Source organism: Pristis pectinata, chromosome 37, assembly GCF_009764475.1.
Source record: "Pristis pectinata isolate sPriPec2 chromosome 37, sPriPec2.1.pri, whole genome shotgun sequence".
NCBI classification, from domain to species: domain Eukaryota; kingdom Metazoa; phylum Chordata; class Chondrichthyes; order Rhinopristiformes; family Pristidae; genus Pristis; species Pristis pectinata.
The window spans coordinates 9543172-9566199 of record NC_067440.1 but is presented as its reverse complement, the minus strand read 5'-3'; the positions used below and the strand labels follow the sequence as shown (position 1 = coordinate 9566199).

General features: G+C 49.5%; 1 protein-coding gene across 1 annotated transcript in view; it reads left to right on the top strand.

Annotated features, from left to right (window-relative positions):
• The first annotated feature begins 6902 nt into the window (after positions 1-6902).
• The window catches only part of LOC127586512 (chloride channel protein 1-like), a 59803-nt gene continuing 43677 nt past the window's right edge, over positions 6903-23028 (top strand). The window contains exons 1-4 of the mRNA XM_052044525.1: positions 6903-7004; positions 7802-7904; positions 17827-17966; positions 21829-21906. Of these exons, the coding sequence (XP_051900485.1) occupies positions 6903-7004; positions 7802-7904; positions 17827-17966; positions 21829-21906 (423 nt within the window). The remainder of the gene's footprint in view (positions 7005-7801; positions 7905-17826; positions 17967-21828; positions 21907-23028) is intronic.

The window sequence follows — 23028 nt, the reverse complement described above, 5'->3', positions numbered from 1 at the left end:
GCGTTGGAGGCAGAGAAGTCTCAATGGGTTCATTCCACAGAAAAAGGGGTTGACATATGAAGAAAGTTTGAGCAGAGTGGGTCTATACTCCGTAAGATTTGCTAATGTGTACTTAATTTAACCAAACTCAAGAGACTTACTCAAGACTACAACAAGTAAGAAACTGCAGAGAGTTGTGGACACAGCTCAGCACATCACAGAAACCAGCCTCCCCTCCATGGACTCTGTCTACACTTCTCGCTGCCTCGTAAAGCAGCCAGCATAATCAAAGACCCCACCCACTTTATCCATACCCCTCATGATTTTATAGACTTCTATGAAGTCACCCCTCAGTCTCCTACACTCCAAGGAATAAAGATCCAGTGTGGCCAACCTCTCCCTATAACTCAGGCCCTCTAGTCCAGGCAGCATCTTCCAACATAACTTGGTCCACAGCTTTCTATGCCTTGGTGATTCAAGTGCTCATCTAGATACTTCTTAATCGGTATGGTGAGAGAAACAGTGAAATTTCAGGTTGATCTGCTCACTCTGCGTTTCTCTCTCCACAGATGCTGTCTGACCTACAGAGCATTTTCAGCATTTTCTGTTTTTATTTTGGATTTCCAGCATCTGTGGGTGTTTTGCCTGTTTCTTAAACATGAAGGTGGAGTGACACCTCCACCTGCTGGTATTAGAGCAGATCAGCAAGCAGCGGAATTAATCGCAGGCAAATCACATACACGTACAACATTGCCCAGAAATAGCCCATTCAAACCAAGTGCTCACTGCCAGGCAGACAAGTCCTTCCCCCTGTCATCAAATCCCCTTCTTTCTCATGAGATAAGATGAGATAGATATCTTTATTAGTCACATGTACATCGAAACACACAGTGAAATGCATCTTTTTTGCATGGAATATTCTGGGGCAGCCCGCATGTGTGGCCACGCTTCCGGCGCCAACATAGCATGCCCACAACTTCTTAACCTGTACATCTTTGGAATGTGGGAAGAAACCAGAACACCTGGAGGAAACCCACGCAGACACGGGGAGAACATACAAATTCCTTACAGACAGTGGCTGGAATTGAACCCAGGTCGCTGGTGCTGTAAAGCGTTACGCTAACCGCTACACTACCACGCCTGATAAATGACCCTTCCCATAAGTGCTGCTCATACTGGGTAGACTCCAGCATAGAATCAAGCAACACTTAAACCTCAAAGATTTTGTCCACATTGGTGAGATCTGATGATCAAGGGCTTTTGGAACTCAGCACCTGGCCTTAAATCATTATCCAAGGAAACCAACTGAACTTCCTGTACTGGTCTGTGCGAACCGTCCTTCCAGCAGAGGGACAGATAACTGTCCTGACCTTGGCTCTACTTTGTCAGGAGTTTGAGGAGATCTGGTACATCACCAAAGACTCCTGCAAATTTCTATAGGTGTACGGTGGAGAGCATTCTGACTGGTTGCATCACCGCCTGGAATGAACAAGATCACAAGAGACTGCAGACTCAGCCAGCTCCATCACGGGCACAACCTGCCTCGCCATCAAGGACATCCTCGAGAGGCGGTGGCTCAAGAAGGTGGCATCCATCACGAAGGACCCTCACCACCCAGGACATGCCCTCTTCACATTACTACCACTGGAGAGGAGGTACAGGAGCCTGAAGACCCACACTCAATGATTTAGGAACAGCTTCTTCCCCTCCACCATCAGATTTCTGAACGGTCGATGAACCCATGAACACCACTTTGTTATTCCTTTTTCTTTGCACTATTCATTTATTTTGTAATTTATAGTAATTTTATACCTTTGCACTGTACTGCTGCCACAAAACAACACATTTCATGTCATCTAAGTCAGTGATAATAAACCTGATTCTGAGCCTTAAAATGGCAGAAGTGTGTTTTAAAAGACCTGTCGAAGATAAGTGGGAAATGTCTGAAATGCAAACATTTCCTGGAACAAAAACAAGAATGTTGGAGAAACTCAGCAAGTCTGGCAGCATCTGTAGAGAGGGAAACAGACTCAACATTTCAGCTTGGTGACCTTGTTGGACGGAGGGATGGAGTGCAAGGGTTAAAGGCATGTTTGCAATTGAAACAGAGTTGTCTTCTAACAGCACCCAGGCTGAGCAAGCAGGCTCACTAGACAAAATCATGAGGTTCTCTGTCATGTCGCTGTGAAAGCTGTAGTGATGTAGTAAGATAAGATAAACTTGTTTATAGCAGGAAGGCAATTAGCATCGCCCCGTGTTTAGGGCAGGAAGGATAGCTGGTCTTTTCACGTGATTGACATGTGAAGTTAGCAATGAAGCGCAGGCTTTCTTTCAACTACAGTGGCCTGCAAAAGTTTGGGCACCCCTGGTCAAAATTTCTGTTACTGTGCATAGCTAAGCGAGTAAAAGATGACCTGATTTCCTAAAGGCATAAAGTTAAAGATGACACATTTCTTTAATATTTTAAGCAAGATTACTTTTTTATTTCCATCTTTTACAGTTTCAAAATAACAAAAAAGGAAAAGGGCCCAAAACAAAAGTTTTGGCACCCAGCACGGTCGGTATTTAGTAACACCCCCTTTGGCAAGTATCAGAGCTTGTAAATGGTTTCTGTAGCAGCTAAAAGTCTTTCTATTCTTGTTTGGGGATTTTCGCCCATTCTTCCTTGCAAAAGGATTCTAGTTCTGTGAGATTCTTGGGCCGTCCTGCATGCACTGTTCCTTTGAAGTCTATCCACAGATTTTCAATGATGTTTAGGTCGGGGGACTTTGAGGGCCACGGCAAAACCTTCAGCTTGTGCCTCTTGAGGTAGTCCATTGTGGATTTTGAGGTGTGTTTAGGATCATTATCCTGTTGTAGAAGCCATCCTCTTTTCATCTTCAGCTTTTTTACAGACGGTGTGATGTTTTGCTTCCAGAATTTGCTGGTATTTAATTGAATTCATTCTTCCCTCTACCAGTGAAATGTTCCCCGTGCCACTGGCTGCAACACAAGCCCAAAGCATGATCGATTGCACCCCCGTGCTTAACAGTTGGAGAGGTGTTTCTTTTCATGAAATTCCACACCCTTTTTTCTCCAAACATACCTTTGTTCATTGCGACCAAAAGGTTCTATTTTAACTTCATCAGTCCACAGGACTTGTTTCCAAAATGCATCAGGCTTGTTAGATGTTCCTTTGCAAACTTCTGACGCTGAATTTTGTGGTGAGGACACAATAAAGGTTTTTCTTCTGATGACTCTTCCATGAAGGTCATATTTGTGCAGGTGTCGCTGCGCAGTGGAACAGTGCACCATCACTCCAGAGTCTGCTAAATCTTCCTGAAGGTCTTTTGCAGTCAAACTGGGGTTTTTATTTGACTTTCTAGCAATCCTATGAGCAGTTCTCTCAGAAAGTTTTCTTGGTCGTCCAGACCTCAACTTGACCTCCACCGTTTCTGTTAACTGCCATTTCTTAAATACATCACGAACTGAGGAAACGGCTACCTGAAAACGCTTTGCTATCTTCTTATAGCCTTCTCCTGCTTTGTGGGCATCATTTAATTTTCAGAGTGCTAGGCAGCTACTTAGAGGTGCCCATGGCCCCAGATTCTACCCCTCACCCACACACTAGGGGGCAATTAACCGACCTCTCACACCTTTGGGACGTGGGAGGAAACTGGAGCCCCCAGGGGAAACCCACGCAGTCACAGGGAGAATATGCGAACCACACACACACACACAGCACCGGAGGTCGGGATTGAACCCGGGTCTCTGGTACCACAAGGCAGCAGCTCTACCCATTGCGCCACTGTGCCAGTCAATAAAGAGGAACTATCCAGAAACAGGTTGATCAGGTCAACTGTTTTATGCTTCACAGGAGCGCGCGCGCGTGTGTGTGTGTGTGTGTGTGTGTGTGTGTGTGTGCTGTGTGTGTGTGTGTGTGTGTGTGTGTGTGTGTGTGTGTGTGTGTGTGTGTGTGTGTGTGTACCGGAGAGAGGGTGTCGAGAGGAGGAGAGGTTGTGGGTGGGTCGGTCAGATACCAGCAGACACCTGGCATCCTCCCCCTGCCCCTCCCAGTCACTCCTGTGTCGCAGCTGCCGCTGGTGGCCCCCACTTCTCCATGAGCTGTGTTAGGTTCGACGTTACAGCTTCAGGATGCCAGCTCCCTGATCGTCCTCTGCCGAGGATCCCACATGCAGTTGCAGTGATGCACCTCCTCCAGTGGTTGAATAGCTTGCTGGCACTGAGCTGCTGCCTGGGCATGGCAGGTCTGTGGCCCTGGGAGGTGGAGGGTTAACACCTTTGTACTGAAGGGCCCAGTCAGCATCAGGTCAGCCAGTCAAGGGTTAACGTACTGGAATTCCACACCAGTGCAGCAGGGTTCCTAATCCTGCTTCAGTCTCCATGGGTGGGGTAGATCCAGTTCAAGAGGAGCTTTGTGGCATTGTTGTGAAACCTCCCACTTCACCCACTGACCAGCATGGCTTTGGGGGGGGGGTGCGGGGGGGAGGTGCAGGAACAGGGCAGGAGGAGGGAAGGTAAACTGAGGAAGTTGGAACGGAGAGGGAGGGAAAGGGTGGGAGGTGCTGGGACGAGCTGGACAGAGGGGAGGGGAGGGTGTGAGAGAGAGGCAGTCGGGGAATAAGTGAGAAGGGGCAATGGAGAGGGGGTGTGGGGGAAGGGGGCTGGTGGGGGGAGACGGAGTAACCAGTGAGATTCAGACTACTGATAGTAATTTGCTTCTGAGTGTGGGGACAGGGTTAATTGCATGTGTGGGTGCATGTGTGTGCTTGTATGTGTTTGCATATGTGTGTGCACATGTGTGTTTGTATCTGTGTGTGCATGCATGTGTGTATACGTATGTGTGCGTCTGTGTGCATGTGTTTGCATCTGTGTATCTGTGTGTATGTGTGTGTGTGCATGTGTGTGTTTGTATGTGTTTGCATCTGTGTGTATGTGCGTGCATGTGTGCGTGTGTGTATGTGTGCATGTGCATGTGTGTGTGTTTGTGTGTGCATACACGTGTGTGCAGCCAATTCTTGCAAAACTCTCTCTGATGTCTGATTCCGGATAAGGATCCAGGAGGACGTAGGGAATTAAACCAGGCGCCTCCGTCCTACCTGACCGTTGGGAGGGGACAGAAAGGAGCTCGCTCATCTCCAGGCCCCGGTACGGAGAGAGTGCTGCCTTGCCAGAGGTGTAGTGTACGGGTTAAACTGAGGCACTGTCCACCCTCTCAGGGGACATAAAGAATCACGGGGCAGCACTGGCAGAGGAGGAGGAAAGTCGCCATGGTTTCCTGACCAACATTCACTCCGGGGCCAACGGCAGGTCAGGTTCATTCCAATTATTCCATTTTTGGGATCTGTCCATCCCCTATTTGCCCCCCTAATTGCCCCCGGAGGTGAGCTGTCACGTGGAACCGTTGTAGTCCTTAGAACCATATAACACTACAGCACAGGAAAAGGCCATTCGGCCCTTCTAGTCTGTGCCAAAACATTATTCTGCTAGTCCCATTGACCTGCACCCAGTCCATAACCCTCCCATCCATGTATCTATCTAATTTATTCTTAAAATTTGTAGTGAAGGTGCTCCCATGGTGCTGTCAGGGAGGCAGTTCCAAGACAGACCCAGTGACGATGAAGGAATGGTGATGTATTTCTAAGATGGGACGCTGTGGGCCTCGGAGGGGAACCCGCGGCTGGTGGTGCTCCTCTGCATCCGCTGCCCTCGTCCTTCCTGGTGGGGAGGCGTGATGGTTTTGGGAGGTGCTGTCGGAGTAGCCTGGGCGAGTAACCGCGGTGTGCTCTGTAGACGGTGCGCTGTGGTGGAGGGAGGGGGTGTTTAGAGGGGTGGACGGGATACCGATCAAGCGGGCTGCTTTGTCCCGGGATGGTGTGAAGCTTCTTGAGAGTTGCTGGAGCCACACTCTCACCCAGGGAGAGTGAAGAGTGTTCCGTCACACCGCTGAACTTGTGCCTTGGGGTATCAGGACAGGATATCTGATCCACCCTGGTAGTCACAATCACATCACAGTTTGAACCCACACCCCAAATGTCCACAGCGAAAACCCCTAACTGGGTGTGTAGGACTCTAGGATGAGGTATTGGGTACCCTGGAGTTAAGAATCCATGTTCACTGTGTCACTGACCCCACCCACCCGAATCAAAGGACCCCACCCACCCAGGTCATTCTCTCTTCTCTTCCATTGGGTAGAAGATACAGGAGCCTGAGGGCATGTACCAGCAGACTTAAGGACAGCTTCTACCCCACTGTGATAAGACCATTGAACGGTTCCCTTATACAATGAGATGGACTATGACCTCACGATCTACCTTGTTGTGACCTCGCCACCTTATTGCACTGCACTTTCTCTGTAGCTGTGACACTTACTCTGTACCGTTATTGTTTTTACCTGTACTACCTCAATGCACCTCTGTACTAACTCAATGTAACTGCAGTGTAATGAACTGACCTGTACGATCGGGATGCAAGACAAGTTTTTTCACTGTACCCGGTACAAGTGACAGTAATAAACCAATCCCAATCCCACACTGAGGAGAGGTGGAAGAGGTAGCAGGATCAGGGCTTAGGAGACAGTCTGCTTAACCCTGGGGGAGCCACTTCTAACCCCAGGAATGGGGATTAAAAAAATCAGTGGCTCCCTCCCATCCCACCTCTACAGATTCCACCAACGCTTAGAGAGTGGCTCGTGTAAACTTTGACTGGAGGGGGAGGTGAGAGCCATTCTGTGAGATAAAACACACAGAGAAAAGTAGTCGGGGAGGGAGGGGAGAACGGACGGCCAAGACCGGGTCCCTCTGGAGTCTGATGATCAAGGCCCAGACATGTATAAAGGGATAACCAGTAACCAGCCTCTGTGCCCAGGCACTTGAGTGCAGTCCAGATCAAGAGGCTGAGGCTGCCTTGCTCCGCTCGTGGTGATGCCGCCTTATACGCGGAAAAAGGAGGACTTGGATAAGGATAAGATGGAAAGATCGGTGGACAGCGCCGGGGCAGCGGGGCGGGGAGAGGGGATGGGGCAGGTGGGTCAGGGGAGAGGGGAGAAGGGCAGGATTCCAACAAGGGCTACTTGGCCGCGGAGTGGCAGAGCACGGCGAGGAAGACCGCACACAGGCTCCGCCGGCTCTTCAAACGTAAGTGAGCGTCTCGGTGGCTGAGGGCACAGCAGGAGGCCATTCAGCCCCCTGGGTTCCTGCTGTCAGTCCAGGAGTAAAACAGACCTAATCCCACTGCCCCGCTCTCTCCCCACAGCCCTGCATCAATCCCAAACTAATCCCACTGCCCCGCGCTCTCCCCACAGCCCTGTATCAGTCCCCAAACTAATCCCACTGCCCTGTGCTCTCCCCACAGCCCTGTATCAATCCCCAAACTAATCCCACTGCCCCGCTCTCTCCCCACAGCCCTGTATCAATCCTCAAACTAATCCCACTGCCCCGCGCTCTCCCCACAGCCCTGTATCAGTCCCCAAACTAATCCCACTGCCCTGTGCTCTCCCCACAGCCCTGTATCAGTCCCCAAACTAATCCCCCTACCCCGCTCTCTCCCCACAGCCCTGTGCATGTCCAGCTATTTAGTAAGGTTGCTTGCAGTGTGGCTGAGTTTGTGTAGTCTAACCCTGGTGTGTGGGATAATACAATGTGTGGAATTCTTGCTGAGGACAGAATGCATGTCACAACGGTGTCCTGTCACTAATCTGGAGACTGCTTCAAGTCTCTGTATGACAACGGCCGGTCTGTTTATCGATGAAGGGAAACAGGGGTCCGTGCTTGCTGACATCTGCTGTTTCGTCACAGCTCTTGCCCTGTCCTTACGGAAGCAGGTTCTGAAGGTGGGCGAGGACTGGATTTTCCTCTTCCTGCTGGGAATGCTAATGGCCACCATCAGCTTCAGCCTCGATGTCATCATCTCCAAGTTCCAGCGAGGTAACGTACTCTGGACACACCCGTGGGCAAATCCACCAAGTCCTTCACTGCTTGTTTCCGAGCCACATCCCAGAGAGGCAGAGACTGATGGCGAGATATGAGTGCGCCAATCTATTTCATTCCAGGCAGCAAGCAAGGCTTTGGAGTGAGTGCGGAAGAGGTTCACCAGGATGCTGCCTGGATTAAAGAGTATTAGCTATAAGGAGAGGCTGGACAAACTTGGGTTGTTTTCTCTGCAGCGTCAGAGGCTGAGGGGAGAGCTGAGAGGAGTATCTAAAATTTTGAGAGGCTCAGATAGGCAGTCAGATTCTTTTTCCCAGAGTGGAAATGTCAAATAGTAGAGGATGTAGCTTTAAGGTGAGAGGGAGAGAGTTCAAAGCAGATTTACGTGGAAAGTTCTTTACACAAAGAACAGTAAGTATCTGGAACGTGATGCCAGGGGAGGTGGTGAGAAGCAGATGTGATAGCAACATTTCAGAAGCATTTAGACAGACACATGAACAGGCAGGGAATGGGGGGGAGATTGACCAAGTGCAGGCAGGTGGGATTAGCTGGATTGGTTTCATGGTCGGCACAGACATGGTGGGCCGAAGAGCCTGTTCCTGTGCTGGACTGTTCTACGTTCTGTGAAGGGAGCCACTCAGCCCTTCACATCTATTCCAGCTCTTTGTCGGAATGAGCCCCAATCTTCCCTCATTTATGAACGGGCAGGGAAACAGGTTAGGAGATGGGGGTGGGGGGAGGCCTCTCGGCCCCTCTAGCCTGCTTTACCATTCAACAGATCTTCTACCTCAATTGCATTTTCCTGCCCTAACTCCATAATCCTCCGATTCCTCAAATATCCAGAATGAACCCAATGACCGGGCCTCTGAGATGGAGAATTCCAAAGACTCACCACCCTCTGAATGAAGACATCTCTCCTCATCTCAGTTCTATGTGGCTGACCCCTTCTTCTGTGACTGGGGCTCCTAGAGTCCTCAGCCAGAGGAAACATCCTCCCTCTATCCGTCTATCAAACCTTCTAAGAACTTGCATGCTTCAAGAGATGATTTCTGAACTCTACAGAATGCCTTGCTGGAACAATCTCCTCCCATGTGACGAATCCATCCAGGAACCGTCTGCTGGATCCTCTATCATCTCAAAAGCAGATATATCAGTTGAAGTTAGGGCTAGAATGGTAGGGCACTGGGGAGTGCAATGGAACGGAGGGACCTAGGAGTACAAGTCCATAGTTCGTTGAAAGCGGCGTCACAGGTAGACAGGGTGGTGAAAAAGGCGTTTAGCACACTGGCCTTCATCAGTCAGGGCACTGAGTATAGGAGTTGGGACATTATGTTGCAGTTGTACAAGTTGTTGGTGAGGTCACACTTGGAGTACTATGTACAGTTTTGGTCGCCCTGTTATAGGAAAGACATGGCTAAGCTGGAAAGAGTGAAGAAAATATTTACGAGGATGTTGCCAGGACTAGAGGGCCTGAGTTATAGGGAGAGGTTGGCCAGGCTAGGTCTTTATTCCTTGGACCATAGGAGATTGAGGGCTGCCCTATTAGAGGTGTATAAAATCCTGAGGGGCATGGATATGGTGAACACACATCGTCTTTTTCCTGGGGAGGGGGAACTAAAATCTAGAGGGCAGAACACTGGCAGATGGAACTTAATCCAGACAAGTGTGAGGTAAAGCATCTTGGAAGGTCAAATTCTAGAAGGACATATAGAGTAAAATGCAGTGACCTTGGGAGCTTGGGGTGCAAGTCCACAGCTTACTTAAAGGGGCAACACACAGGTGGATAGGGTAATGATAAAGGCATTTGGTATGCTTGCCTTCATGGGCCGAGGCATTGAGTGTAAGAGTTGGGACGTCATGTTGCAGTTGTACAAAACATTGGTTGGACAGTTCTGTGTACAGTGTTGTGTACAGTTCTGGTGGCCACACTATAGGAAGGATGTGGTAACCATAGAGAGAGTACAGAAGAGACTCACCAGGATGTTACTTGGAATGGGGGGGCTGTAGTTATAAGGAGAGGTTGGACCAGCTGGGTTTTTTCTCATTGGAACGTAAAATGTAGGGCGGTGACATTACGGAGGTTTATAAAATTATGAGGGGCATAGATAGAGTGGATAGTCAGAATCTTTATTCCCAGGGCAGGGGAGTCTAGAACTGGACGCACAGCTTTAAGGTGAGGGGAGAAATCCAAAGGGGTAAGCTTTTCACACATGGTGTGGTGAATATCTGGAAGGGGCTGCTGGAGGAGGTGGTGGAAGCAGATACAGTTATAAAGTTCAAAAGGTGTTTGGATAGGAAAGGCGTAGGGGGATATGGGCCAAGTGCAGGTCGATGGGTAGATAGGCTTCACGGTCAACATGGACAAGGTAGGACTAAAGGTCCTATTTCTGTACTGTCAACTTCGATGCTCAGTCCAATAATGTAACCGCTACCTCCTACGGGAGGTCCAATTGCACTCGGGAAGTGGGAGAAGGGGTGTCAGTGGTGTCGATGGCACAATGTCATTGCACACATGTCCAGTACTTTGAGGAGCTCGGAGGCAACAACATTTGCCCTAAATGGAAGTAGTGAGCCCAATTTCACCAAGGTCACGATTTCACCAGTCAATGCTCCCTACTTTCGAATGATGGCTATTGCACACATTGCAGATGCTCCCTAACCGGTTCACTCTGAGTATGATGGCTATTGCATTGCACATTGCAGAGTCAATGCTCCCTAACCGGTTCACTCTGAGTATGATGGCTATTGCATTGCACATTGCAGAACTAAACAAGCCCTCTGTGATCCAACTACTACACATTAACTCTTGAACTATACTTTGCCTGCTCTCAAATACATTCTATGTTGCAAGTGCTATTTAATCTATGCTGTGGTTAATCTGTGTGGGTCTAATCTCTGGCGCATTAATCATTCACGTCCAGTGAGTGAAGGTGGGTTTGCACAAGGATTGCACAAGATCCTCAGACCCTGCTCATTATCGAGAAAGCCCTCCCCCCTCCCCAAACCCCCATCCCCTTTGTTCTGAGACTGGTCCTAGTTGTGTGGCACTGTTTGGATCTTTATCCCTTAACGGTCCACCGTGCCCAACACCCCCTTGACGTCATCTATCAGTAATACGGCTGCCGGCACCACTGTGGCGGTCACGACGGTGTTTGTGGGATCTTGCTGTGCCCAGATCGGCTGCCTCGTCTCCGGTGGCACCCATGCAGTCGATAAAATATTCCCACAAAGACTGTGGTGGGGGAGTAGTCGGCAGGCCATCAATAACAAAGGTGGTTTTCCTAAAACATGCAACGATCCCATGAGTTACACCCAGGAGGCCACTCGTCCCCTCTAGCCCACTCCTCTATTTAGTAAGATCACAGCTGAGCAGATTGTAACCTCGACTCTGCAATCCCACCTCCCCCCAATAACCTTTCACCCTCTTGCTAATCAAGAATCCGCCTCTGCCTGAAACATTTAGATTTAGATTTCTTTATTAGTCACATGTACATTGAAACACACAGCGAAATACATCTTTTGCGTAGAGCATTTTGGTGGGCAGCCCACAAGTGTCGCCACGCTTCCGGTGCCAACATAGCACGCCCACAACTTCCTAACCCGTACGTGTTTTGGAATGTGGGAGGAAACTGGAGCACCTGGAGGAAACCCACGCAGACACGGGGAGAACGTACAAACTCCTTACAGACAGTGGCTGGATTTGAACCCGGGTCGCTGGTGCTGTAATAGCGTTACGCTAACCGCTACACACTACCATGCCATTCATGGAACATAGAACAGTACAGCACAGGAACAGGCCCTTCGGCCCACAATATCTGGACTGAACACGATGCTGAATTAAACCAAATCCCTTCTGTCTGCACATGATCCATGTCCCTCCATTCCCTGCCTGTTCATGTGTCTACCTAACAGCCTCCTAAATGCCACTATCATATCTGCTTCTACCACCACCCCTGGCAGACTGTTCCAAGCACCTACCACTCTCGGTGTAAACCAAAACTTGGCCCGCACATCTGCTTTGAACTTACCCCCTCTCACTTTAAATGCATGTCCTCTAGTTCTTCATATTTCTGCCCTGGGAGAAAGATTCTGACTGTCCACCCTTTTATGAACTTCTATCAGGTCTCCCCTCAGCCTCTGACGCTCCAGAGAAAACAACCCAAGTTTGTCCGACCTCTCCTTATAGCTCTATTCAAAGACTTTGCTTCCATCATCCTATGAGGGAAGAGATTTCCAAAGACTCACCACGCTCTGGGAGAGAAACTCACCTCATCTCTGTCCTATTTTTAAACTGTGACCCCACCTAGTTCTAAATTCTCCCACAACAGGAAACATCTGCTCCACATCCACCCTGTCAGGACCTCTCAGTATCTTGTATTTTCCAATCCCATTCTCCAGTGAAAACAAGTCCAACCTTTCCTCGTAAGTCAACCCTCTGTTTCCAGGTATCAGTCTGCTGAACCTTCTCTGAACTGCTCCCAATGCATTAACTCCACAGTACTCCAGGTATGTTTGGTTTTGGTCACCCTGCTATAGGAATGATACCATTAAGCTGGAAAGAGTGCAGAGGAGTTCTAAGGATGTCGCCAGGACTCGAGGGACTGAGTTACAGAGAGGGGTTGAGCAGGCTGGGACTTTTTTTCATTGGAGCATAGGAGACTGAGGGGTGATCTTATAGAAGGTGTATAAAATCATGAGGGTGAATGCACTCAGTCTTTTTCCCAGGGTTGGGAATCTAGAGGGCAAAGGTTTAAGGTGAGAGGGGAGGGATTTACTAGGAACCTGAGGGACAACTTTTTCATCCAGGGGGTGGTCAGTATATGGAATGGGCTGCCAGAGAAGTGGTTGAGGCAATGTTTATAAGATACTCGGACAGGTACATGGATAGGAAAGGTTTATAGGGATATGGGCCAAACGCAGGTAAGTGGGACTAGTTTAGATGGGAATCTTGGTCAGTATGGACCAATTGGGCCGAAGGGCCTGCTTCTGTGCTGTATACGTGATTTCACGGGTGCACTGTATAGCTAAAGCATAACTTCCTTCTTTTGTTCCCAATTGCTCTAACAATAAATGGTACCTTTCTGTTTGGTGCGTGCTGGGGGAATTGTCTTCCACACAGGAGCACACCTACAGGTCAATGAAGAGGAAGATCCCAGAATTCTCTTTTCTCCAAGGAACAACCCCTTCCACTGAAAACCTGCAGACGCCAGAAAACCTGAAATAAAAACAGAAAATGCTGGAGATACCTCTGGAGCAAAGGAAGCGGAGGGGTGACCTGACAGAGGTTTATCAAGTCATGAGGGGCACAGATAAGGTGGATGGGCACAGTATTTTTTTCTAGGGTAGGGGAGTCTAAAAAGAGGGCCTAGGTTTAAGGTGAGAGGGGAAAGATTTAAAAGGGACCTGAGGGGTAACTTTCTCCACACAGAGGGTGGTGGGTGTGTGGAACGAGCTGCCAGAGGAAGTGGTAGAGGCGGGTAAAATTACAACGTTTAAAAGATATTTAGAAAGATTCCTGGATAGGAAAGGTTTAGCGGGATATGGGCCAAATGCAGACAAGTGGGACTAGGTCAGAAAGGCAACTTGGTCAGCATGGACGAGTTGGGCTGAAGGGCCTGTCTCCGTGCTGTATAACTCTATGACTACACTGCGGAGAGAGAAACAGAGTTGACTCTTTTCCTCTCCACAGATGCTGCTTGACTTGTTGGGTATGTCCAACATGATCTCCCTCCATTTATGTAACGGGGGCTTCAGGATATCCCAATAGGCATGTGTTTGTGCAGCATTTCTGATGTAACGTCATTGACCTGAAACATTAACTGTTTTTCTCTCTACAGACGCTGCCTGATACTTCCATTACTTTCCATTTCGTATCACTGATTTTCAGTTGATCTCTGGTTTTCCTTCTGCCAGCCAACCTATGGGTCTACGACTCTTTGGAACATTACCGCTACCTCCAGTACTTCTCATGGGTCCTCTACCACATCATCCTCACCATGGTGTCTGCTGGAGTAGCCAAGTACATCTCCCCTCAGGCAGCAGGTACACCCAACCATCTACCTTGCCCTCTTTTCCCTCCATAAGACCATAATAAGATCATAGGAGAATTAGGCCATTCGGCCCATCGAGTCTGCTCCACCATTCAATCATGGCTGATTTACGTTTCCCTCTCAATCCCATTCTCCTGCCTTCTCCCTGTAACCTTTGATTCCCTCACTAATATCAACCTCTGCTTTAAGTACACCAATGACTTGGCCTCCACAGCCCTCTGTGGCAATGAATTCCCTAGATTCACCACCCCAGCTAAAGAAATTCCTCCTCATTTCTGTTCTAAAGGGATATCCTTCTATTCTGAGGCTGTGCCCTCTGGTCCTAGACTCTCCCTCTACTGGAAACATCTTCTCCACGTCCGCTCTGTCCAGGCCTTTCAATATTTGGTAGGTTTCAATGAGATCCCCCTTCATCCTTCTAAACTCCATCAAGTACAGGCTCAGAGCCATCAAACAGTCCTCATACGTTAACCCTTTCATCCCTGGTATAATTCTGGTAAGCCTCCTCTGAACTCTCTCCAATGCCAGCACATCCTTCCTTAGATACGGGGCCAAAACCTGCTCACAATACTCCAAATGTGGTCTGACCAATGCCTTATAAAGCCTCAGCATTACATCCTTGCTTTTATATTGTAGTCCTCTTGAAATGAATGCATCAGTAAAGCAAGCAGCACTCTTCCAGGCACCTGGGAGTGTTCACAGTGCAATGATGACAGGAGTGGAGGCTTGGAGATGTTCACAAGCCATCAGGAGTTGGACAAGGCCCGCTTCAAACTCTCCCCATTCTCCCGCCAGCATATTTCCAAAGGGAATTACGTTAATTCAACATTAACCCCATTTTTGCTCTCACCAAATTCTCATCGTCCCCCACTCACCCACACACCAGGGGCAATTTACAGCAGCCAATTAACCTACCCTCCCCCACATCTTTGGGATGTGGGAGGAACCCAGGCGAAACCCATGCAGCCACAAGCAGAACGTGCAAACTCCACATACAGACAGCACTAGAGGTCAGAATCAAATCCAGGTCTCCAGCACTGCGAGGCAGTGGCCCCACCAGCTACACAAATGTACTGCCTTTTCTATTTTAATAGCGGAGAAGAGGCTGGTTGGTTTTGGCCACATTGTTGTCCACCAGCAGGGATCAGCGGTTGAACTTAGGATGGGAAAAATGTGAAAAAGAATCAACACTTTAAACTCGCTGGTTTTATACACCAAATGCAATCTGCTCTCTGCAAGGATGATTTACATTACACATACACATCTCACAGGATGTAAGGAGCAACAGTCTAATATCCAGTTTAATCGTCCCACCACGTGGCTGTGTCCCGAACCTCTGGAATTCCTTCCTTAAACCTCTCCGTCTCTCCCTCTTCCTTTAATCCTAGCTTCTGCTCAACCTGCCTTCATTTTCATAATTATTTTTCATACACAGGAGGCCATTCCGCCCATCCTGCCTCTCAGAACAACCTCACCAGTCTCACGCTACTTTTCCACGACCCACTGTCTCTCCTACCACTCTCCCACATTCCGGGGTAACTTACGGCAGTCAGTTGACCAACCAACCTTCCTTTGGGATGTGGGAGGGAACCAGAGCACCCGGGGGAAACCTACACGGTGATAGGGAGAATGCACAAAACGCACACCCCACACACACACACACACACACACACTCACACATTCTCCACACACACACCCACACACACACTCACACACATTCTCTCTCTCTCTCACACACACACACCACACACACACTCACACACACTCACACACACACTCACATACACACATTCTCTCTCTCTCTCACACACACCCCACACACACTCACACACACATTCTCTCTCTCTCTCACACACACACCCCACACACACTCACACACACACATTCTCTGTCTCTCTCACACACACACACACACACACACACACATTCTCTCTCTCTCTCTCTCTCACACACACACACGCACACACACACACACACAACCGGAGGTCAGGATCGAACCCGGGTCTCAGGAGCTGTGAGGCAACAGCTCTACCAGCTGTGTCAAGGTACCACCCTTATTAAACATAGAACAATACAACACAGGAACAGGCCCTTTGGCCCATGATGTCTGTGACAACCAGGATACCAACTTACACTGCACATCAGCCTGCACACGATCCATCTCCCTCCATTCCCCGCCTGTTCATGCGCCTGTTTAAATGCCTCCTAAATGTTGCTGTCTTACCTGCTTCCACCAGTTCCCCTAGCAGTGCACTCCAGGAACCTATCACTCTCTGAGGAAAAAAGCTTGCCATGCAAATCTCCTTCAAACCTTCCCCCTCAAAACTGTGTCTTTCTAACTCCTAAAATCTCCTCAAAGTGCCAATTTTTGTTGGATAGATCCCTCCACAAAACACTTGCCACTTTAAGGTGCCACAGAAATGGAGCTTGCTATTTACTGCATCATTCATCCCTCCATCCTTTGTCAGAGAACTGACCAGTATCATCCATGCAAACTTCATGCTCCAGCCTGCCTCAGTGATTCCAATCGACTCGGCTCTGAGCTTTCTGTAAGCTCTAAGAACGTTAATCAAGGCAGCGTTAACCACTGCCCCGGGGAGCACTATCTGTGCGAAAACTAAATCCTCATAAACCCAAGTCTTTCTTCCTGACTGTATCTCTGCCGCTTTAGTCTAAGGTGGCAAAGGCCTTTGCGGGACGGGTGTTGAGTGCTTACAGCACACAATTACTCATGGGATGAGTCCATAAAGATATTTTTCTTTAATCGCCCAGTCATCACTTCCCATTAGAGAGGTGGCGAGGAATCACCCAAGTTAGCTGCTGCTCTCCATGTGGTGACGTGGCCTCCACAACGTTAAGTGACACTTAACACACAATTGCACTGCGATCCTGGAGTCACGTATAGTTGAGAGCAGATAATGAAAGCAATTTCCTTCCCTCCCTCAAGGACATCAGTGAACTCAGTTAATTTTCATGGTATTTCATAAGCACCATCACTAACTTACAGATAAGGACACCTGGGTATAAGATGTGATTAAACTGGAAAGGATAGAGGAAAGATTCATGCGGATGTTACTGGGACTGGAGGACTTGAGCTACAAGGAGAGACTGGACAGGCTGGGACTTACTTCTCTGGAGTGCAGGATGTTGAGGGGTGACCGTATAGAGGTTTCTCTAAAAGCATAAGGGGAGTAGATAGGGTGAATGCTCACTGTCTTTTTCCCAGGGTAGGGGAGTCTAAAACTAGAGGGCATAGGTTTAGGGTGAGAGGGGAAAGATTTAAAAGGGATCTGAGGGGAAACTTTTTCCACACAGGGGGTGCTGGTATATGGAGCGAGCTGCCAGAGGAGGTGGAAGCGGGGGGTACAATTACGTTTAAAAGACATTTAGACAGGTACGTGGGTGGGAAAGGGATGGAAGGATAGGGGCCTAATGTGGGCAAATGGGATTAGTGGAGACAGACATCACAGTTCACATGAGGCTTCGTCCCTCCCACAGTGTGGCGCTCCCTCACTGCCCCTCCCACAGTGCAGAGCTCCCTCGTCACCGATCTCCCACAGTGTGGCGCTCCCTCACCATCCCTCCCATATTGGGCGCTCCCTCACCGCCCCTCCCACAGCGCGGCACTCCCTCACCACCCCTCCCACGGTGCGGCCCCTCCCACAGCGCGTGCTCACTCACCAGCCCCCCCATAGCGCACCACAGCAGGCTGCAGCTCCAGCCTATAGTTCTGAGCTCCTTTCTCTGGGACAGGGGTAACGTTCAGTTAAATCATCGCGTTGTCCCGCACTGGGCTGTTGTGCGGACAGGCTGACGGTGCTTTATTTACAACCTCCCCCCCCCCACCCTCCCGTCTACTCATACTGCAGGCTCTGGCATTCCCGAGTTGAAGGTCACTCTGCGCGGCGTCGTGCTTGACGAGTTCTTCACCTTCCGAACCTTTGTGGCGAAACTCATCGGCGTCATCTGCACCCTGGCGGCTGGGAGCACCATCTTCCTGGGGAAAGTGGTAGGTGGAGAGTGGGAACAAGGGCGAGGGAGGTGGGGGTGGGGAGCCGATGAAAGGCATCCCACCTTATGGTTGGACCATATGCTGCGTCTGAGTGGGAACAATGTGGGAGATTCCCCTTTCTCTGGAGAAGAGTCAACCTGTGGAATGGGTTACCGGCTGGTTCAGCAGCGGATCTCTGATCTTCTCTGAGGTTGCCTCAGAGAGATGCTCGATGCCTTGTTAGCAACATCTAACGTATGCTCTCTTGGTCTGGGTCCAATCCCTCCCTCCTCACCACCCATCCCACAGTGCGGCACTCCCTCACTGCCCCTCCTGCAGTGCAGCGCTCCCTCCTCAACGCTCCTCCTTTATACGCTGTAGATTTTAACGCTGTTAGGATCCTCAGACACTTAGAGTCATGGACCTATATAGTATAGAAATATTACAGGCAATAATTGCTTGGAACTGGAGGCAAAACCGTCTTGAACCATGGGCTCCACCCAATGAAACGCCCACCCTCAAAATAACTCTGGACACCACTTGTGGTTGAAAGCAGAGTATTCCCTTTAGCCCATCGAGGTCATCCCAACCATCAATCAGTTCTCCCGTTACTTTGCTTCTCCCCACATTCCCATCAACTCCCTGCTAGATTCTACCCCTCACCACCCCTTCCACAGTGCAGCGTTCCCTCACCTTCCCTCCGCAGTGCGGCACTCCCTCCTCAACTTCCCTCCCAGAGCGCGACACTCCCTCACTGCCCCTCCTGCAGTGCAGCACTCCCTCCTCGTCACCCCTCCCACAGCGCAGTGCTCCCTCACCGCCCCTCCGGTAGCATGGCACTCCCTCCTCGCCGCCCCTCCCGCAGCACGGCACTCCCTCACCACCCCTCCCACAGCTCGGTGCCCCCTCCTTGCCGTCCCTCCCGCATGCTGCACTCCATCCTTGCCACCCCTCCCGCAGCGTGGCGCTCCCTCCTCACCGCCCTTCCTGCAGCGTGGTGCTCCCTCACCGCCCCCCCCACACGTAGAGAGTCACAGAGTCATACATCACAGAAAACAGGCCCTTCGGCCCAACTCACCCTTGCCGACACCTTTGGGATGTGGAAGGAAACCAGAGCCCACAGGGGAAACCCACGCGGTCACAAGGAGAACGTGCAAACTCCACACAGACGGCAGCCAAGGTAAGGATGGAACCTGGGTCACTGGAGCTTTAAGGCAGCAGCTGTACCAGCTGTGCCACTGTGCTGCCCACAGCTGGCGATTACTTGACCACAAGGGAAGAGAGAGGTGGGACAGGTGGGGTTTAATGACATGATTCCAGGCATCTGGGTCAGTTGGCATGGAGCAGCTGGTCTATCTCAGTTGTTCCTGGAATTCATCCCAGGCTGAGTCTCCGAATCCCTGCATAAAAGTTTATTTAGCTATCTGCACCTTGATTCTCCAAGACCTGCAGCAGAGTGAATGACTGTGACAATCTTGCATTGATACAAAGCAGCTACACCCCACATGACTTCCCTGTCCAATCAGGGTCACCTATGTGATTGCAGAGACAACAGTATGTTCCATGCTAACAGATGCATTACAGGCAATAATTGCTTGTAACTAACTAAGAAGCTGGGGGCAAAACCATCTTCTCAAACTGTGGGCTCCACCCAATGAAATGCCCACCCTCAAAATGTCCTCGGACACCGCTGGCAGCTGCAGCCGTGCCAGGAGCCACGCCCCATTGAGATTCCAATTGGACGGTGGAACAGCTGATTTGATTGGAGCAGCCATGCTCTCAAACTACCCATGTGCCCGAGACAATTATCATCAAACAAGCCCCAAATAGGCGGCTTCAGAATAAAACAGCTCCTAAGCACCAAGAAAAGTTCAAATTTACTTTGAACATAGAACATAGAACAGTACAGCACAGGAGCAGGTCCTTCAGCCCACCATGTCTGTGCCAAACACAATGCCAAATTAAACTAAATCCCTTCTGCCTGCACACGATCCACATCCCTCCATCCCTGCATATTCATGTGTCTGTCTAACAACCTCTTGAATGCCTCTATCGTATCTGCTTCCACCACCAACCCGGCAGCCTGTTCCAGGCACCCACCACTCTCTGTGTAAAAAAACCTGCCCCGCACATCTTCTTTAAACTTTTCTCCTCTCACTTTAAATGTATGTCTACCACCAGACACTTCTACCCTGGGAAAAAAGATTCTGACTGTCTACCCTATCTCCACCTCTCACAATTTTATAAATTTCTATCGTCTCCCCTCAGCCTCCGACACTCCAGAGAAAACAACCCAAGTTTGTCCAACCTCTCCTTATAGCTCATACCCTCTAATCCAGGCAGCATCCTGGTGAACCTCTTCTGCACCCTCTCCACAGCCTCCATATCCTTCCTCTAATTGGGCGACCAGAACGGCACACAGTACTCCTAGTGCGGCCTAACCAATATTTTTTATATGAATGAACACAAGCCGACTTCAGCTAACAAAGAGCGATTGTTGGCATCATTCCTTGGCCTTGGAAGTTCATCCAGGGTCCCAAGGAGGTAGTTCATAGTTTGCTGAGCATGGACAGTGGCTACTATGCTTATCTCTCTGTCTCTGAGCTTAAGATGTCTCTCATACTTCAGAAGGATGCGCGGCAGTCCCCTTGTTACTTCAATTGCCTCTGTGGTGATACTTACACCGAGGTCACCACTCCAAGTGTCTTGTCCCAGCCAATCTCCAAAATGAACAAGTCCCATGTTGGTTGATGTCCTGACAAAACGACCTGTCTCCAAGCACATTCTCTCCCCTAGTGGGCTGTTGAGGCTCAGTCACTGAGTTTATTCCAGACACAGGTTGTTAGACAGGAGAGGATGTTGGATTAGTGCGGGAAAGTGGCACTGAGGCAGCCATGATCTTACTGAATGTTAGACGAGGTGTGAGGGGCCGAATGGCCTGCTTCTGCCTCCATTTGTTCTGGTCTTGTGTTAAGATAGTTGTCAAGGTATTTGTGTCAGCCTGTGTCTGATCTGTTCATTATGGAGTAACAGTACTGCACAACCTTCCCTCCCCTCCTCTCTCTCTCCCCCCACCCCAGCCCTCTACCCTCGCCTCTATCCTCCTGTTCTCTCTGCTCCCTCTCCCTCCTTTCTCACATCACCTCACCTTCCTACTCTTCCCTTTTCCTATCCCTCCCTCTCTCTCCCATCCCTCCCCGCCCCTCTTCCGTCTCTCTCCCCTCCTACCTCCCTCCCTCTCCTGCTCCTCCTCTTTCCCTCCCCATCTCCCCTTCCTCTCTCCCCCCTCTTTTTCCCTCTCCTTCTCTCTCCCTTTCCTTTCCCTATAGTCCTCCTTCCCCGCCCCTCCCTGCCTCTCCCTCCATCTCCTCTCCCTCCATCTCTGCCCTTCTCCTTTCTCTTCCTGCCCCTACCCTCCCCTCTCCCCCACACCCCCGACTCCACAAAGCCTTCTATTCCCTCCACATTGAAGCTCTTCTCCCCCCCTCCCATCAGGCAGAAGATACCAAAGCCTGAAAGCACATACCTCCAGGCTCGAGGACAGCTTCTATCCCGCTGTTATGAAACTATTGAACGGTTCCCTAGTACGATAAGATGGACTCTTGACCTCACAATCTACCTTGTCATGGCCCTTGCACCTTATTGTCTGCCTGCACTGCACTTTCTCTGTAACTGTACCACTTTATTCTGCATTCTGTTATTGTTTTCCCTTGTACTACCTCAATGCACTGATGTGATGAAATGATGTGTATGGATGGCAAATTTAAAAACAATTTTTTTTACTGTACCTCAGTACATGTGACAATAATAAACCAATTTAGCATCTTACCAATTTACCAGTGGCAACCACCCTGACAGACTTTCTTGTCATTATTTGCAGGGCCCTTTCGTTCACATGGCAACCATCCTAGCCACGTTACTGGGGAAGGTCATGGTGAAGTTTGCGGGTACCAAGGAGGTAATCCTGAGACCTTGTGTGTTGTCCGATTAAAAAAAAACCCTTTGGAACAGGGAAAACCTCTTCCACTTACCACAGGGAGACAGAAGACCAAATGCATTTATTTATCTCTTCTTGGGATGTAGATTTAAATTTTATTTTTTTTAAACTTTAGTTACAGCGTGGTAACAGGACCCTCCGCCCAACAAGTCTGCACCGCCCATTTTAAACCCAAATTAACCTACCCATACGTCTTTGGAATGTGGGAGGAAACCGGAGCACCCGGAGGAAACCCACGCAGACATGGGAGAACACATTGTTGTGTCTTTTGAGTCATAGATTGAGTAATGATGATATGTTCCCTTCACTGAAGGACAATACTTGTGTGGTTCCTCACTACAATCAGATGGTTTCATGAATTCCTTATTTATTTATATGCTGACGTGAGATTTGAACATGTGCCTCCAGAACAAATGGTCTGTTAACCTTAGTTAGTAATTTAACCATTGTGACACCAGATTGCAGCCCAACTCCCCTAGGACTTTATTCCCTGGAGCGTAGGAGATTGAAGGGTGACCTGATAGAGGTATATAAGATCATGAGGGGCATAGACAGGGTGAAAGCACATTGTCTTGAGAGGAGAGAGGAAAAGAGGGGGAGAGAGAGGGATGGGAGATAGAAGGGGAGGGAAAGAGGAGGAGCAGGAGAGAGAGGGAGGTAGGAGGGACAGAGGGAGGGGGGAGAAGAGATGGAAGAGGGACGGGGAGAGAGGGAGGGATGAGGGCTACTAAGATCAAGAGGGCATAGGTTTAAGATCAGAGGCGAGAGATTTAAAAGGGACATCAGGGACAGCTTCTTCACGCAAAGGGTGGTGCGTATTTGGAGTGAGCTGCCACAAATAGTTGAGGCGGGTACATTAGCAACATTTAAAAGCTACCTAGATAAGTACACGGATAGGAGAGGTTTAGAGGGCTACGGGCCAAACGTGGGCAGATGGGACTAGCTCGCTGGGCAACACAGTCGGCATGGACGAGTTGGGCCGAACGGCCTGTTTCCTGTGTGAATCTATGACTCTATAACTCCACTTGAAGGAATCCCATTGGGCTCCCCAGTATTCCCATTTGGCTGAGTTCTATGCGACTT